The sequence below is a fragment of the Podarcis cretensis genome (assembly GCF_951804945.1).
Source record: "Podarcis cretensis genome assembly, chromosome: 10".
NCBI lineage: Eukaryota > Metazoa > Chordata > Lepidosauria > Squamata > Lacertidae > Podarcis > Podarcis cretensis.
The window spans coordinates 77,081,730-77,098,993 of NC_137179.1; the positions used below are offsets into that span (position 1 = coordinate 77,081,730).

The window sequence follows — 17,264 nt, forward strand, 5'->3', positions numbered from 1 at the left end:
TTTCTTCAGGCTGATGCCTTCCATGGGTTTTGGACTACAATTCCCATCATCCCCGATTATTGGCCATGCTGGTTGGGCCTAATGGGAGCTGGAGTCCCACAGAACAACTGGAGGGAACTGCAGTGGGAAAAGGTTAGCTAAACTACCCTGAATTAATTTTGACTTTTATTAGAGACAATATTGTATCTTCAAATTACTGTTGAAGGAATTTGAGCTGTTTTCCTTATCATGGTGAATATTTTTTACGTACATATAATATAGCTGTCTTTTATTGTGATGCACTATTGTTTTGTTCTACTGCTACTGCAAGTTCTGCAGTCGTCCCCCCCGTCCCCCCCCCCCCCAATGATCTATTCAAGAGGGAGGGAAGGTGAGAGAGAGAGGCTCCAGCACATGATAGGGATTATAAACAGGCCCACACAAATTGTGAGTCACCAGTTCAAAAACAGCCCACCAGCTCTGTGTGGTGCCTGCAAGGAGCCCAGTAAACCACCTGCTTTTTTTGGTGGGGGTCTCAGAACCTGGCAAGCCGCACCATACAAACTGATGGGAGTTGGGGCATCAGGCAACATTTCCCATTTGGTGCCTGTACATCTACCATTGCTGTCCTACAGAATTTATATATGCTTTACTGATTTAAATTGTGAAGGATTGGCTTTGAAATTCAAAATTTTCACAAAGATGGATTGGCATCCCTTTCACTGCAATAGAGCTTGCACTATTATGGCTCTCAAGGATCAGGGCTGCAAACATTCACACTGCTAGGCTGTTTGATACTATTAACTTCAGTGGAGTTTAAACAGCAAAGCTGTGTACAGAATTGCAAGTCAGGTTACCCATGCAGTTTTCTACAGTTGAAAACGAATTGTAATTTATGGTTGTAACCTTAAACCAAAAGTATTGCTAGGGCCCCAGAGTGGTCAATGGGATGCCTATGTGTTCTGACTTCTAGGTTTATATATTGTCTTTTACATGTGACTGAAAGATCTACAATTATGAGGAGCTAGCAAAGCTAACTTTCGGATACATAGAGGTCTACAGAGAAATCAAGCATATAGTCCAGCGTGGTCCTGAATATCCAAGCTGCCTTATTCCCAGAGCAATGAATCACAAAACCATTTTTGCTGCACTATATTTTGAAAATAACCCAGTTCTATTCATTGATCCTTTGTGAGATGCTACAGGAAGTTAATGGGAGTAAGAGGTGTCTGGGCCAGGAGCCTGAAGTTGCAAGATGAATGAGCAAAATACTTCTGTAAAGCAGAGCCGGTGGGTGCAGCTGAACCTAAATAAATCACTCCACCTAAATTAGGCTGTGAAGAAAAAAGAAGAAAAAACAAAAACCCCACAAGATGGTAAGTATTACAGACAGAATAAGCAAAAAGGACTGTAATTCAGCTGCTAGAATTCAACAGTTAGCTTAATTGAACTTAATTCTTCCTTAGTAAACTGACAACCTAGAAGTGTTGGCATGGGCAAGAGATTGGCTTGTTTCCTATGGTATACAATATGTTCTCTCTTCCTGTGCCCCTTAGAATTAATTTGGATTGTGGTGTTCAAACCGATGCACACTTGTTGGTTGGGAACTGACATAAGTGGCATGCAATGATCTCAACTCAGTCATTGTTACAAACAGGTTCACACACAAATATCACAGGCTGAGGTTTCCCAACAGGTGTGTGCACAAACACCACTCCTCCTGAAAAGGTAGTGATGGGCTTGTGGAAGTCAAATGCTTTGTAAGATTCAAAACAGCACCCCAAACAAGTGCTTCAACTTTTTGCTCCTGGAGCTAGTAAAATATCACTTGCCACCTCCTTGTTAGGAACAGGCTTTGCAGCCATCAATTCATATGCAAGGAATTGAAAGGATGCACTCAAAGAACACTGAGTAGAGGTTAAAGCAGAGCTTTCCAAACCGTGTGTCAGACGTGTTGGTATGTCGGCCGCAGTGTGCAGGTGTGTCACTTGAATGCTCCCTGCACTGATCCTGCGGCTGGAAAGGGGGTAGTTGAGCCTCCTGCTTGCTAGTAAAACTGAATTACTGTGTCGCGAAACGATGCATGTCTAAAACGTGTGTCACCAACATGAAAAGTTTGGAAAGCTCTGGGTAAGCCTTAACTATGGTGACCTCAGGTCTTTTTTGGCAAGGAGGCTTATCTCTGTGCCAACACAGATGACTCTTACTACAGATGTTATATGCTGTCCCATAGAGCCAAAAAAAGTCTACTCTTATGTGCATAGCTCTTTCCATTCATTTCTACAGTCTCACCTTCATGTTCTGTTCAAGACAGTAAACAAAATGGGAAGTACACAAATTGGGAACCTGTGGCCCTCCATACATTTGGTGGACTACACCATCCCTGACTGTGGGCCATGTTGGCTGGGGCTGATGGGAAATGGAGTTCAACACCATCTGGAAGGCCACATGTTCCCCATCACTGAGACGGAACATGATGCTAGGGAATGAGAGCACGCAGGAACTGTCTTTCTAGTTGAAACAGACAAACATCCAGACATTAGTATTATTCACTCTTCTGAATTCTTGAAAATGTTTCCAAGGCTATATTTGAAAATCTGTCCTGTCTATCACAAAAACTATGCCAAAATACCTGGGCAACCCTGATCCTCCGCATGTTTACTCAGTCCTAGGGAATTAACGGGACGCAGGTGGCGCTGTGGGTTAAAGCCTCAGCGCCTAGGGCTTGCCGATCGAAAGGTCGGCGGTTCGAATCCCTGCGGCGGGGTGCGCTCCCGCTGCTCGGTCCCAGCGCCTGCCAACCTAGCAGTTCGAAAGCACCTCCGGGTGCAAGTAGATAAATAGGGACCGCTTACCAGCGGGAAGGTAAACGGCGTTTCCGTGTGTGGCTCTGGCTCTGGCTCTGGCCAGAGCAGCGATGTCACGCTGGCCACGTGACCCGGAAGTGTCTCCGGACAGCGCTGGCCCCTGGCCTCTTAAGTGAGATGGGCGCACAACCCCAGAGTCTGTCAAGACTGGCCCGTACGGGCAGGGGTACCTTTACCTTTACCTTTTACTCCCACCTTAAGGATGCATGCAAATGTAGTGTAGTGCTGAAGATGTCTCTGTGATATGGTCTTTCTGAGAATGGAACTAAAGCTATTTTTATCCAAGACTTTCACATAAAGAGTGGCTAGCCTCGTTGGAGTGCCCTAAATTTCCTCGTTGGAGTGCCCTAAATTTCCACAGCTACAATAGTTCTATGTTTAAAAGTGGGTGAAGATCTAAGTAACAGCAAGAAACTCAAAGTTTTAATAAAGAGAAATATATATTTATACTTGATGTAAACATTAGGAAGAACTTCCTGACAGTAAGAACTGTTCGACAGTGGAATTTGCTGCCAAGGAGTGTGGTGGAATCTCCTTCTTTGGAGGTCTTTAAGCAGAGGCTTGACAACCATATGTCAGGAGTGCTCTGATGGTGTTTCCTGCTTGGCAGGGGGTTGGACTCGATGGCCCTTGTGGTCTCTTCCAACTCTATGATTCTATGATTCTATGATTCTAAAATATGTCTGCTAATATGGGAGATGGATTCCAGGTTATGCCTCAGAAGTGCAGGCCATCAGAACAGAATTAGAAGAAAAATATTTCACTATATTTCGAATGAGTTTAAACTAAATCGTTGCAACAGAGCAGGAAGGCATGACATTAACTAGCACTGACTTTATTTTACTATGACCTTTGCCAAGCAATTTTCTCTGCCCTAATTTTAAACTAACCAACTCAGATGTGTTTCTAGATCTTAATTAAATATTGCAATCATTTGAGATGTTCTGATGAAGAGTGGAAATTATTATTAAGCTTTTTCTCAACCCCTTCCTAAATGCATAGTTAGCAAAAGGGATCTTTCTTCTTTTAAAGCACCCACTGCCAGATGTGTTACCACTTGGCGTTCAACCAGGCCGTTATGACCTTCTATTGATCTGGAACACTTTTAGAAAGAGAGAGAGAAATTAAATGGGGAACAAGCCAATGTTTACAAAAGTCCATGGGATTATTTCAGTGGGGTTTTGGATGCCATTCATATTGCACTCTGCTGTTTTCCAATTATAATAGTAGTGCTGCTATTATGATGGGTGCAAGGTGTGTTGAGGGAGGGTCTTGGTCCATTTTATGGAGGACAGAGAAGTTTATTCCTGGCAACACAGTATGTGTGCATGTGCATACCTGAGTCCTTGCAATGCATCTCAAGATTGCTCTGTTTAGCCGTTCAAGGGTAATAAGAACAATCTTGAAAGACTGTTTTTCTAAGACAGCCTTGGCCAGATTTGTGTCCTCTAGATGTTTTGGACTACAACTCCCATCAGCCAACATGGGAGTTGGGAGTTATAGTCCCAAACATCTGGAAGGTGCCAAGGTGGCAAGAGCTGCTCTAAGAGTCTTTTTCCTCCCCTTTTTAAAAAGTTTTTTTTCATGTTACAGACAACAAAACAACACATATACCAACAACTGATGATACAGCAATCAGGACAAAATAAAAGAAAAAAAATTCCAGTAGCACCTTAAAGACCAACTAAGTTAGTTCTAGGTATGAGCTTTCGTAATTTTCAAGCTGTGTCCTAGGGAACCTTACATTTATTCAGACGTTTTCCCAGTGCGATGATTTGCAGTGGCAGAGAAGCTTCCATGAAAGGCATCTTCCAATTTCCCCTAACATGCCTTAGGGCACATTCTCAGTTTCCTAAACTCTCATGAAGGCTGAGGCACACCTAGCCAACACCCAAGTAGATGAGCTAAAATCTTCGGGGTTTCATAGCAGAAATGCAAGTTCATGTGAAAAGGCTTCCCCCAGGCCCCATCTGCTCTATACATTTAGATCAGTATTATACTACTTTATATCATCAAGGTTTCTCCCAAGGAATCCTGGGGACTGTGGTTTGTTAAAGGAGCTGAGAATTGCAAGGAGACACCCCTTTCCCTCATAGAGCTACAATCTTCAGAGTTCCCTGGGAAGAGGGATTGACTTAAGCCACTTTGCTAATTGTAGCTCTGTGAGGGTCTCCCAACAAATCTCAGGGCCCTTAACAAATGACAGTTCACATGACTCCTTGGGAAAAGCAATGACTGTTTAAAGTTGTATGATACAGCTTTAAATGTAGAGCATAGATGGGGCCTGAATGCAGAGTCTTCAAAGCACTGACCTAAGATGCACGGATATTATAAAAAGTCTATCTTCTCGTCCTGCATTCATCAGTATTTTCAGGCCATGATCATCTACCCTTACTTCCAACTTGCAAGACTGAGCCACATTTATTTTTTATTGCTGACAGCAGTCTCTCTCTCTCTCTCTCTCTCTCTCTCTCTCTCTCTCTCCACCCACACACTCCATGTTCACTTAAAAGAGAACCTTAAATAAGAAATTGTGATGATGATTTTGATATGACCTACACTGGGACAACAAGGGACGCGGGTGGCGCTGTGGGTAAAACCTCAGCGCCTAGGGCTTGCTGATCGCATGGTCGGCGGTTTGAATCCCCGCGGCGGGGTGAGCTCCCATCGTTCGGTCCCAGCTCCTGCCCACCTAGCAGTTCGAAAGCATGTCAAAGTGCAAGTAGATAAATAGGTACCGCTTTATAGCGGGAAGGTAAACGGCGTTTCCGTGTGCTGCTCTGGTGCCGGTTCGCCAGAGCAGCTTCGTCACGCTGGCCACGTGACCCGGAAGTGTCTGCGGACAGCGCTGGCTCCTGGCCTCTAGAGTGAGATGAGCGCACAACCCTAGAGTTGGTCACGACTGGCCCGTACGGGCAGGGGTACCTTTAGCTTTACCTTACACTGGGACAACATGACTCACCAGATAAAACCTAATCTAGCTGAGACTCTGTGTAATTGATTTAACGATGGCTATTCAGATGTGACCTATCCACTAATTAACCAGTGATTAGGCTTATCATAGCTGAGCTATGAATATAGTGAATACTATATACAGAACAGGCTACCTTGGGAATTTCTGACACATGATTGTACTTTACAGATGGCAGGATGTTACATGGTAATTAAAGTCATCATGTGAAAAACATGTCCATGCATGTTTTTCTGCCAAAGTTCTTCCCTAAGTGCCTTCATTAACCCAAGTGTGCTGTGTAATAACAAAGAAGAGGCTGTTTTCAGTGGTAGCACCCTAGTTATAGACCACTCTCAATGATGCCTGGTGCCTTCATTACAATTTTTAGGTGCCAGAACACGTTATTTCTATTTTGGGGGGCATACAAAATTTTAAATAAACACATTGTGAGGATCCTGAAAGAGCACCCCATGCCCACATTGTCACAGTTGTGCAGCACACCTGTTAACCTGAATATATAATTAACTGCATGCTTTGGATGTTCCTTGCATACCTGTGCTGTGATGTTGTGTTGTGTGTTGTGTTATGTTATAGAAGTATATGAGAAAGCACATGAGTTCCAGGCATCAGAACCACCACTTACTCAAAATCCAGCCGTAACTAATAGTAAGTGAAACCATTTTTCTTTCCAAGTGGCCTTGCCATGACTTTTACCAGCTATCTAACCACAGTGGATTTCACCTGCTTGCTGTGATATTTAAATTTATTGGAGTCTGGTTTCTTCACACCACTTGTGGGTTTTTTCCTCATTCTGACAAGCTAAGCCAAAACCCTCTTCTGCAAGGTTGTATCACCTCATTGCCTTTTCCATTTTACAGATGATTAAGTCCTTGCAGCAAAAAAAAAAAAAAAAAAAAAAAGAAAAAGAAAAAGAAAGAAAGAAAGAAAGTCATACAGATCTCAATGGTCTCCTAGTTGTTCTAAACACACTAGGTCATGTGGCTATCAAGATGATGGAGAAAAGATAGATGTCTGCTCTGGAACTGGAAATCGAAATACAGCTTGGTTTGTTCAACTAAGTTTGTTCTGGTATAAGCTTTGGTGTGCATACCTGAAGAAGTGTGCGTGCACATAAAAGCTTCTACCAGAACAAACATAGCTGGTCTATAAGGCACTACTGGACAATTATTTATTTATTTTATTTTTATTTCAACTGCGTCAGACCAACACGGCAACCTACCTGAATCTAGAAGCTTGGTAGTAAGTTTCCTTTGTGAGTCATTATGACTGCATTGTGTGATGAGGTCAAGATGCTAGAATAATAATAATAATAATAATTTTTTATTTATACCCCGCCCTCCCCAGCCAAGGCCGGGCTCAGAACGGCTTACAAGCAATAATAAAAACAAGATGATTGATTACAAACTTAAAAACAAAAATAAAACACAACATTAAAATAATGGAACATTAAAATATTAAAATGTAGCCACATCGCAGGAGGAGAAGGAAAAGAAAAAAAGAAAAAAAAAGAGGGAGGGAGGGAATCAAATTGGCTCCAAGCCAAAGGCCAGGCGGAACAACTCTGTCTTACAGGCCCTGCGGAAAGAAATCAGATCCTGCAGGGCTCTGGTCTCATGAGGCAGAGCGTTCCACCAGTCCGGAGCCAGAGTTGAAAAGGCCCTGGCTCTGGTCGAAGCCAATCTAACTTCCTTAGGGCCCGGGACCTCTAGGGTGTTGTTATTTATGGACCTTGAGGCTCTCCGTGGAGCATACCGGGAGAGGCGGTCCCGTAGGTACGAGGGTCCTAGGCCGTGAAGGGCTTTAAAGGTCAAAAGCAGCACCTTGAACCTGACCCTGTACTCCACCGGGAGCCAGTGCAGCTTGAAAAGCACTGGGTGAATATGCTCCCATGGCAGAGACCCCGTGAGGAGCCTCGCTGCAGCATTCTGCACCCGCTGGAGTTTCTGGGACAGCTTCAAGGGCAGCCACTCGTAGAGCGAATTACAGTAGTCAAGCCTGGAGATGACCGTTGCATGAATCACTGAAGAAGTGATAACACCCAGGCACACCTGCAAATGAAGCCAGCTGTGGGCCTTTTTGGCTTTTTTGACAAATTAGGGAAAACCATGTGCATTCATTATTTGCTGACATCAACAACTTGGATGTGTGAATGAACCATCACATGTCTAACGCCTTCCACAAACATTCCTTGTTATCTGATGTTGCTTCGAAGGCAATGCTTTTCAATCAATTCATTTGTCAGTCATATACTGAACAACCAAGAAACGTGAAGTCAAGTGATGTACATGTAGGAGCCCTTGGGAAAAACCTCAGCCAATGTACAGCTGAGGACCTTTCTGGATTCCTTTCTTTAATATATATGTAGTGATGCTATGATTCAGTGTTTGAATCGGCTGCTCTAATTGTGACATTAACAGCAACTTGGTGTGAAGATCCTAGCAAGGATTATTCATTCTATAGGCCTTGGCTGCACTGACTTCTTTAAATAATCTGATTTTAGAAAAGTGCCTCAAATCAAGTAAGAAAGAATGAATGGTGAATCATCAATATAAGTTGGGAGGACTTCAATTATAGTCAGTCATTTTTCCTGCTCAGCTACTGTACGCAGCCAGGTTCTAAAGATTCACAACTGCTGAAGGCTTGATCTAGGCCTGTAACAACAGCAGGAGGCAGGAATGAGGTGGTAAAATCCGGGAGTCTGGAGGTGGTAAAATGGAGTGTGCCATCAAACTGTAGGTGTGGTAGACCAATTTTGAATGCTTCCCTATCTTAAAAGAAAAATAGAACTAAGCTAAGCTGGAACAAAAAGCAGGGGCGGTGGTGGTGGGGGGACACCCCTCATTTCCTGTCCCCTCTTCACCAACCCAAAGGCATGGGTCAGATGTAAACGATAATAGTAAAGTTCATACAAGCACTGCAGTGGACAGGAACTGAGTTGCTAGTATCAAGAGGAAAATAACCATATATTATGGAATGTGGTAGATGCCATTTGTCCTGTAGAGTCTTTGTCTGTATGCGTGAGGATTTCGTTTAAATGGGAGGAGCATGATTTCCCTCATAGGCAATTCACTATGAACTCTGAATTAGTACGGTCCACCCTACCACCACAGAATTCTAAAATGTCATGCTGTGGCATCTAATGAACCATAACTAAGAACCACTTTGGACTTTGTGTGGTCCACACCTCTCTAGAGATGTTCACATGAACACCCATCTCTCCTGTACTGGTGGAGTGAAGGAACTCATGGGGGAAGGTGGGTCAGGAGTTGAAGAACCACAGATAGCTCTGAGTGAAGAACAGGTTCCAACAAAGATGAAAAGCAAGCCAAGCCTTTTTAAGCCTCTGCCCCCAGAGGCCATCTTTCGCCTCATGTGTTACTTGAAGGAATGACACATCCCTCCTCTTTCTGTCTCTCTTGTTCTATGACAAGAGCCCTTTATTCTTCAGATGACCCTTCCATCATGTGCTGAACAAGTCATCCAGGAAACATGTGAAGTGTGATGGGCAGATCTTCTTCGTTTCCTAAACAGTGGGGAGGTGGGAAATGAGCAGAAGCGTTGTGCCTGGCTCCGTGTTTGTGGAATACGTTGGCTTGGTGCCAGGCAAAAACATCCCTTTTCAAATAGGCCTAAGGACTCAGCTACACTGGTAGAGAGAATGCAATTTATATGCATTGTAGGTGTGATATACATTGTGCCACCAGATGGGGAACACTGTTTTTCTCTACCTATTTTCCCTGTTTAAATTTACAACACTTTCAACTGAAACACTACTTTGATGTGTCTAGATACAGTCTAAATGTGTTGTAGGAGGGGGTTATTGGTTTGTTTTTCTTCTTGTTTTTCTTATGTATTATTATCTTGTATTTTATCCTGCCTATACAAATTTAAATAAATAAATAAGCAGTGACCCACAGTCAAAACACAGATGAAAAACCCAACAGTCCTACTTAGGTGTTATTCACTCACTCCCATCTACTTCAGAACAGGAATAAGGGTCCCTGAGTGGCTCTGCCGCCAACATTGTGTGCTCCTTCTTGGACATCCACCTGTACAGCATCTGTATGGATGGGGAGGGCTTTGTACCTATGATCGTATGTGCAAAGACTTCCTAGGATCTGAAACCTAAGCAATCAGGGTTTCAGATCCTGGGGAAGCTTATGCACATATGTGCACAGGAAGCCTTGTCCATCAGACAGGCGCACTGTGCTTGGGTCAGATGTCTCGGGGACCTCTGTGTAGGCTGCCTGAAAAAGAGTAGATTGCCCCATTGATTCATCCTGGTGTGTGGAAGGGTGCTACCAGATATTTCTCACGGTGATGGACTTGGGTATGGAAACCCTTCATCGGCAGCCCTTGGGGTGGGAGAATAAGTGTGACAGCTGCAACCCTCTGCTTTATGAGACCCTGTGCTGATAACAGCCATAGTGGGCTTGGTGTGAATGCTGCTACCTAGGAGCACTCAATCTCTGAGAACTGGCTGCAAGGCACACACTGATAATAATTTAAATCTCAGTACCTTTATCCTGGGATATAACTTTGCTGCAGCCCAACATTCTTGTTTAAAAAATTTGGGAAGTGGGAACAGATCAGCAGCAACTTTACAAGTTCAATGCACATGATATATTGCTTAATGTACAATGTTTATAGTGGCAATCAGGCATGTATACAGCAATGCTCAACATTTTGTCCTGTTTTTCTTTGACAATGGTGGGGTTGCCATAGTGCTCAAGATTTGTTTTACTTTGAAAGAGTGACCAAAGAGGTGGGAGAGGAGGGGGCTTGGGGAAAACAAGGGGCCCAGTGATATCATACGCCCAAGGGTCTCCAGAAACCTGGAGCCAGCCCTGTTTACCACTAAGTGGTATATAAATATAGGAAGTAAAGATTTAAAAATTAATTCATGTGATGAACCCCTCCAGGTGCCACATGTGGTAGGTAGGCTGTTTCAAGTTTCTTCTTTGTATCCACTGGACCTTATGAAAAAGTCTGAAGATGGAGTGGAGTGTCACTACTGCAATCAAATATTGCTGTTAATCTTATCCCTGAAGTAGCATACCAAGAAACAATCATAGTAGTCTGACCTTACTGTTAATATCACCACGCTGCAAATGGCGGAGGCCGTGGTGTTGGGGGGTAGAAAGACAGATTCTGAACTGAATGTAAGATCTGTAAGCCGAGTCTGTGCTGATCACGCAGTGGGAGGAAGGACCCTGGTACAAGGATTCGTAAGACTCCTGGCCTTGCCTGTGATATAAATATATATAACACCATTAGCAGGAAGGAGGCACTGAGCTGCTGGAACCAGGAGTTCCAAGTGTCCCATATCTGGATGAGAGCACAGCACCACACTTTTGCAAAACAAGAGTGTTTCTGGAAGCAGGGGCCTGCAGTGCGCCCGAGCCATGCGTTTCTCCTGGGAGAGACACGGTGGCTTGGGTGCCGCAGGCTCTGCCCTGCCCAAACGGTCTGCCCGCTGCCTCCCCCCCAGCTATAGGGCGGCTGAGTGGGAGGAGGCAGGCAGATTCTGGAGGCCCCACGGTGCGCCCCGCCCATATGGGTGGCTTGCCCCACCCCTGGGTGCGCCATCCCTGGCACCCGAGCAGCTTCCTCTGCCACTGTCTGGAAGTTACTCTCCTGCCTCAAATTGCCGGTCACTTAATTTGACTCTGCAGCCCACACAATCAAGATCTGTCTGAATCAGTTCTTAATACTGACAGCATTCTTTCCTGACACTCAAAGCATTTCACACACTCAGTGTCAGCAGAGCATGCAGCACTCTTGCAAAATGGGGCAGTTCTTAACCAGTCTTCTGCACCAGCTCCTTTCTGTCTTCCCTCTAGTTCAATCCTAGACAGACAGGGCTCAGTTCTCTCTAGTTTTGTTCCCATTAGTAGTTTTGTTCCTAGTAGACCAAAAGTGATAGATGTTCATGCAAATTTGTAACGATGTCACGCTGGCCACGTGACCCGGAAGTGTCTCCGGACAGCGCTGGCCCCTGGCCTCTTAAGTGAGATGGGCGCACAACCCCAGAGTCTGTCAAGACTGGCCCGTACGGGCAGGGGTACCTTTACCTTACCCATTATACAGTGGTACCTCCGACGCTTCAGGTTACAGACTCCGCTAACCCAGAAATAGTACCTCGGGTTAAGAACTTTGCTTCAGGATGAGAACAGAAATCGTGTGGCAGTGTCGCAGCGGCAGCGGGAGGCCCCATTACCTAAAGTGGTACCTCAGGTTAAGAACAGTTTCAGGTTAAGAACGGACCTCCGGAACAAATTAAGTTCTTAACCCGAGATACCACTGTAAAGGGCTACTATAACAGAAGAAATTTCTTGAGGCGTTAGGTAAGCTGCATACTGATTTCATCATTTGTGATGCACAGAGAGTGCTCTCTGTCTCTCAGGATGTTTATTAAGCCCATAGATGTGATTTGAGGCCTAGATGCCAGATCAAGGCTTGCTTTGCATTGGCTTTTGGTTACCTCTGATGCTGGTGATAAGTATTTCTCTTCTTTTCAACATATTGAGTTTCAAGGCTTTATGCCTCACATTGGATGTGCTGTTCCAAGGGACTCTTCACCATACAGATTGTAAAATGCTGATAGGCCCAAATGAAGGCATGGATATTGAGGCAAAGAGGGAGCAGCATGTTAGTGTACCTGCAGGGCCAACCCACCCATGAGGCAAGGTGAGGCGACTGTCTTAGGCAGCAGGATCCACAGGGGCAGCAGATCCCAATGTAGATCTTTACCCACCCCCCATTCACTCACTCCTCCTTCCCTGGTAGGGAGGGGGACAAGATTTTGTGGTTCGCCTCAGACACTAAAATGTCTTGGGCAGCTAAATGGAACCACTGCTCCAGGAAGCACAATAAGCAATGTTCTGCACCTGGAATCCAGCTCTTAGGGCACCATATCAGAATTTTAAAGATCAACTCTAACTCACACTTCCCAGACTTGTGTATGGATTAGAATTTACTTAGCATATCTATATATTCTATATACTCACAAAGCTAGTAAAACTCACATCATTTTTTAAAAAACAATGTATATTTTGAAATAAAATATGCTTAGAAATGTGTATTTCAAGAGGAAAGGTGTTTAAAAATAGCTACAGTGGTACCTCTGGATACGAACGCTTCTGGTTGCGGAAGTAGTTGCTCCTGGATGCGAACTTTGCCCCGGGATGTGAGCGGAAATCACACGTTAGAGGGGAGTGCGCAGCGGGAAGCATGCTTTCGCTAATGGCACCTCTTGTTAAGAACAGTTTCAGGATAAGAACAGACCTCTGGAATGAATTAAGTTCATATCTGGAGGTACCACTGTATTTAATATACAAATTCTGCTATTCTTAGTGGAGATTTCTTATAACATATGTTTGAATGTTGAATGTGTTAGTGTATGTCTAAATATAATGGATAAAACAAGCACCATTAGCTGTACTGCTGGATAAGTGTTTAATGGTTATTGTATTTGTTTAAAAACTAATAAAGGTTTGTTACACACACACACACAACTTCTGCGGTGGATATTTACTAAATTATAATGAGGCATATCCTTAACAGTTGGGCAAGTGACTTAACTATGAAAGTGGATCACTGCCTTGCCGTGGTGAAGGGGCTTGAATATCTCAGAGAAGCTATGAACTATGCCGAGCAGGGCACCCAAGATGAACAGGTCATAGTGGAGAGTTTTGACCAAGCGTGATCCACCTGGAGGAGGAACTGGCAAGCCACTCCAGTATCCCTGCCAAGAAAACTCCATAGACAAAGACAACAGGCATATAAAAGTTATGACGCTGGAAGATGAGCCCCTCAGGTCAGAAGGTGTCCAACATGCTACTGGGGAAGAGCGGAGGACAAGTACAAGTAGATCCAGAGCTGATGAAGCGGCTGGGCGACAGACGAAAGGACGCTCAGTTGCGGATATGCATGGAAGCGAAAGGGAAGTCCAATGCTGTAAAGAAAAAAATATTGCATAGGAACCTGGAATGTAAGAACCATGAACCTGGGTAAGTTGGATGTGGTCAAAAATGAGATGGCAAGAATAAATATTGACATCCTGGGCATCAGTGAACTAAAATGGACGGGAATGGGCGAATTCAGTTCGGATGACTATCATATCTACTACTGTGGGCAAGAAACCCGTAAAAGAAATGGAGTGGCCCTCATAGTCAACAAAAGAGTGGCGAAAGCTGTACTGGGATGCAATCTCAAAAATGATAGAATGATCTTGATACGAATCCAAGACAGACCTTTTAACATCACAGTAATCCAAGTTTATGCACCAACTACTGGTGCTGAAGAAACTGAAATTGACCAATTCTATGAAGACTTACAAGACCTTATAGAAGTGACACCAAAGAAGGATGTTCTTCTCATTATAGGGGATTGGAATGCTAAAGTAGGGAATCAAGAGATAAAAGGAACAACTGGCAAGTTTGGCCTTGGAGTTCTGTCAAGAGAACAAGCTGGTCATCACAAACACGCTTTTCCAACAATACAAGAGACGACTCTACACATGGACATCACCAGATGGGCAACACTGAAATCAGATTGATTATATTCTCTGCAGCCAAAGATGGAGAAGCTCTATACAGTCAGCAAAAACAAGACCTGGAGCTGACTGTGGCTCAGATCATCAGCTTCTTATAGCAAAATTCAAGCTTAAACTGAAGAAAGTAGGAAAAACCACTGGGCCGGTAAGATACCATCTAAACCAAATCCCCTATGAATACACAGTGGAAGTGAGGAACAGGTTTAAGGATTTAGATTTGCTGGACAGAGTGCCTGAAGAACTATGGGTGGAGGCTCGCAACATTATACAGGAGGCAGCAACTAAAACCATCCCAATGAAAAGGAAATGCAAGAAAGCAAAGTGGCTGTCCAACGAGGCCTTACAAATAGCGGGGGAGAGAAGGCAAGCAAAGATACAGGAAATTGAATGCAGATTTCCAAAGAATAGCAAGGAGAGACAAGAAGGCCTTTTTAAACGAGCAATGCAAAGAAATAGAGGAAAACAACAGAATGGGAAGAACCAGAGATCTGTTCAAGAAAATTGGAAATATGAAAGGAACATTTCGTACAAAGATTACCATAATAAAGGACAAAAGTGGTAAGGACCTAACAGAAGCAGAAGACATCAAGAAGAGGTGGCAAGAATACACAGAGGAATTATATCAGAAAGATATGGATGTCTCGTACACCCCAGGTAGTGTGGTTGTTGACCTTGAGCCAGACATCCTGGAGAGTGAAGTCAAATGGGCCTTAGAAAGCACTGCAAATAACAAGGCCAGTGGAAGTGATGATATTCCAGCTGAACTATTTAAAATTTTTAAAGATGATGCTGTTAAGGTGCTACACTCAATATGCCAGCAAGTTTAGAAAACTCAGCAGTGGCCAGAGGATTGGAGAAGATCAGTCTACATCCCAATCCCAAAGAAGGGCAGTGCCAAAGAATGCTCCAACTACCGCACAATTGCATTCATTTCACACGCTAGCAAGGTTATGCTTAAAATTCTACAAGGAAGGCTCAAGCAGTATGTGGACCGAGAACTCCCAGAAGTGCAAGCTGGATTTAGAAGAGGCAGAGGAACTAGAGACCAAATTGCAAACATGCGCTGGATTATGGAGAAAGCTAGAGAGTTCCAGAAAGACATCTACTTCTGCTTCATTGACTATGCAAAAGCCTTTGACTGTGTTGACCACAGCAAACTATGGCAAGTTCTTAAAGAAATGGGAGTGCCTGATCACCTCATCTGTCTCCTGAGAAATCTCTATGTGGGACAAGAAGCTACAGTTAGAACTGGATATGGAACAACTGATTGGTTCAAAATTGGGAAAGGAGTATGACAAGGCTGTATATTGTCTCCCTGCTTATTGTTATATGCAGAATTCATCATGCGAAAGCCTGGGCTGGATGAATCCGAAGCCGAAATTAAGATTGCTGGAAGAAATATCAACAACCTCAGATATGCAGATGACACAACCTTGATGGCAGAAAGTGAGGAGGAATTAAAGAACCTTTTATTGAGGGTGAAAGAGGAGAGCGCAAAATATGGCCTGAAGCTCAACATCAAAAAAACGAAGATCATGGCCACTGGTCCCATCACCTCCTGGCAAATAGAAGGGGAAGAAATGGAGGCAGTAAGAGATTTTACTTTCTTGGGCTCCATGATCACTGGAGATGGTGACAGCAGTCACGAAATTAAAAGACGCCAGCTTCTTGGGAGAAAAGCAATGACAAACCTAGACAGCATCTTCAAAAGTAGAGACATCACCTTGCCAACAAAGGTTCGTATAGTAAAAGCTATGGTTTTCCCAGTAGTGATGTATGGAAGTGAAAGCTGGACCATAAAGAAGGCTGATCGCCGAAGAATTGATGCTTTTGAATTATGGTGCTGGAGGAGACTCTTGAGAGTCCCATGGACTGCAAGAACATCAAACGTATCCATTCTGAAGGAAATCAGCCCTGAGTGCTCACTGGAAGGACAGATCCTGAAGCTGAGGCTCCCATACTTTGGCCACCTCATGAGAAGAGAAGACTCCCTGGAAAAGACCCTGATGTTGGGAAAGATGGAGGGCACAAGGAGAAGGGGACGACAGAGGATGAGATGGTTGGATGGTGTTCTTGAAGATACCAGCATGAGTTTGATCAAACTGCGGGAGGCAGTGGAGGACAGAAGTGCCTGGCGTGCTCTGGTCCAGGGGGTCACGAAGAGTCGGACACGACTAAACGACTAAACAACAACAACAAATAGATTTTCCATTACTGAGAAGGTTCCTATACAGAGTTGCACGATTTTCTTTATAACCATTTACAGTGGTACCTTGAACTGAATCCATTCTGGAAGTCCGTTCGACTCCCGAAACCATTCAAAAACCAAGGTGTGGCTTCCGATTGGCTGCAGGAGCTCCCTGCACTCAAGTGGAAGCCGTGTCGGACGTTCAGCTTCCGAAAAACGTTTGCAAACTGGAACATTTGCTTCCAGGCGTTCGGGAGCCGATTTGTTCGACAACTAAGCTGTTCGAGAACCAAGGTATATGAATTTCCTTTTTTTAAAAAAAAACCAGAGTAATACTTTATTTAGAATTCAACAATAACAAAGGAAAAAACCACAGTAGTTGCTACATCAAATCATTACAATTAACCAATTTTAACAATATATAAATAATAATAAAGAAATTATACAACATCACTTTTAACTTACTGAGGTTTTCATATTACACTTTTATCTCTTTATCTTTTTCCTAACATATCAAAAGAAGAAAGACCAAGAAAGGAGACACAAAAAGAAAAAGAGAAGAGGAAGAAGAAGGGAAGGGGGCGGGGAGAAAAAAGGAAGAAGAAAACAAAGCAAAACAAACACATTTGGCTTCTGATTAGACTCATTGTATTATTAGTGCTACAATTTTTTCACACACAGTTCCAAGTTATTGTACTT

General features: G+C 43.7%; 1 protein-coding gene across 11 annotated transcripts in view; it reads right to left on the reverse strand.

The window, feature by feature from the left end:
- Positions 1-17,264, reverse strand: part of LMNTD1 (lamin tail domain containing 1) — a 237,975-nt gene that overhangs the window by 15,046 nt on the left and 205,665 nt on the right. For 4 of the 11 annotated variants that reach the window (XR_013843023.1, XM_079993311.1, XM_079993316.1 and 1 more), the window contains one exon: positions 1,117-1,313. The exons of 3 other annotated variants lie outside the window; for them this stretch is intronic. Coding sequence is in view for 4 of the 8 variants with exons in the window: in XM_079993316.1 (XP_079849442.1) it covers positions 1,179-1,313 (135 nt within the window). In the remaining 4 variants the exon portion in view is untranslated. Of the gene's footprint in view, positions 1-1,116; positions 1,314-7,039; positions 7,116-7,842; positions 7,869-10,904; positions 11,068-17,264 lie in introns of those variants that run through there. 4 more of the 11 variants (XR_013843022.1, XM_079993313.1, XM_079993312.1 and 1 more) reach the window with 4 other exon arrangements.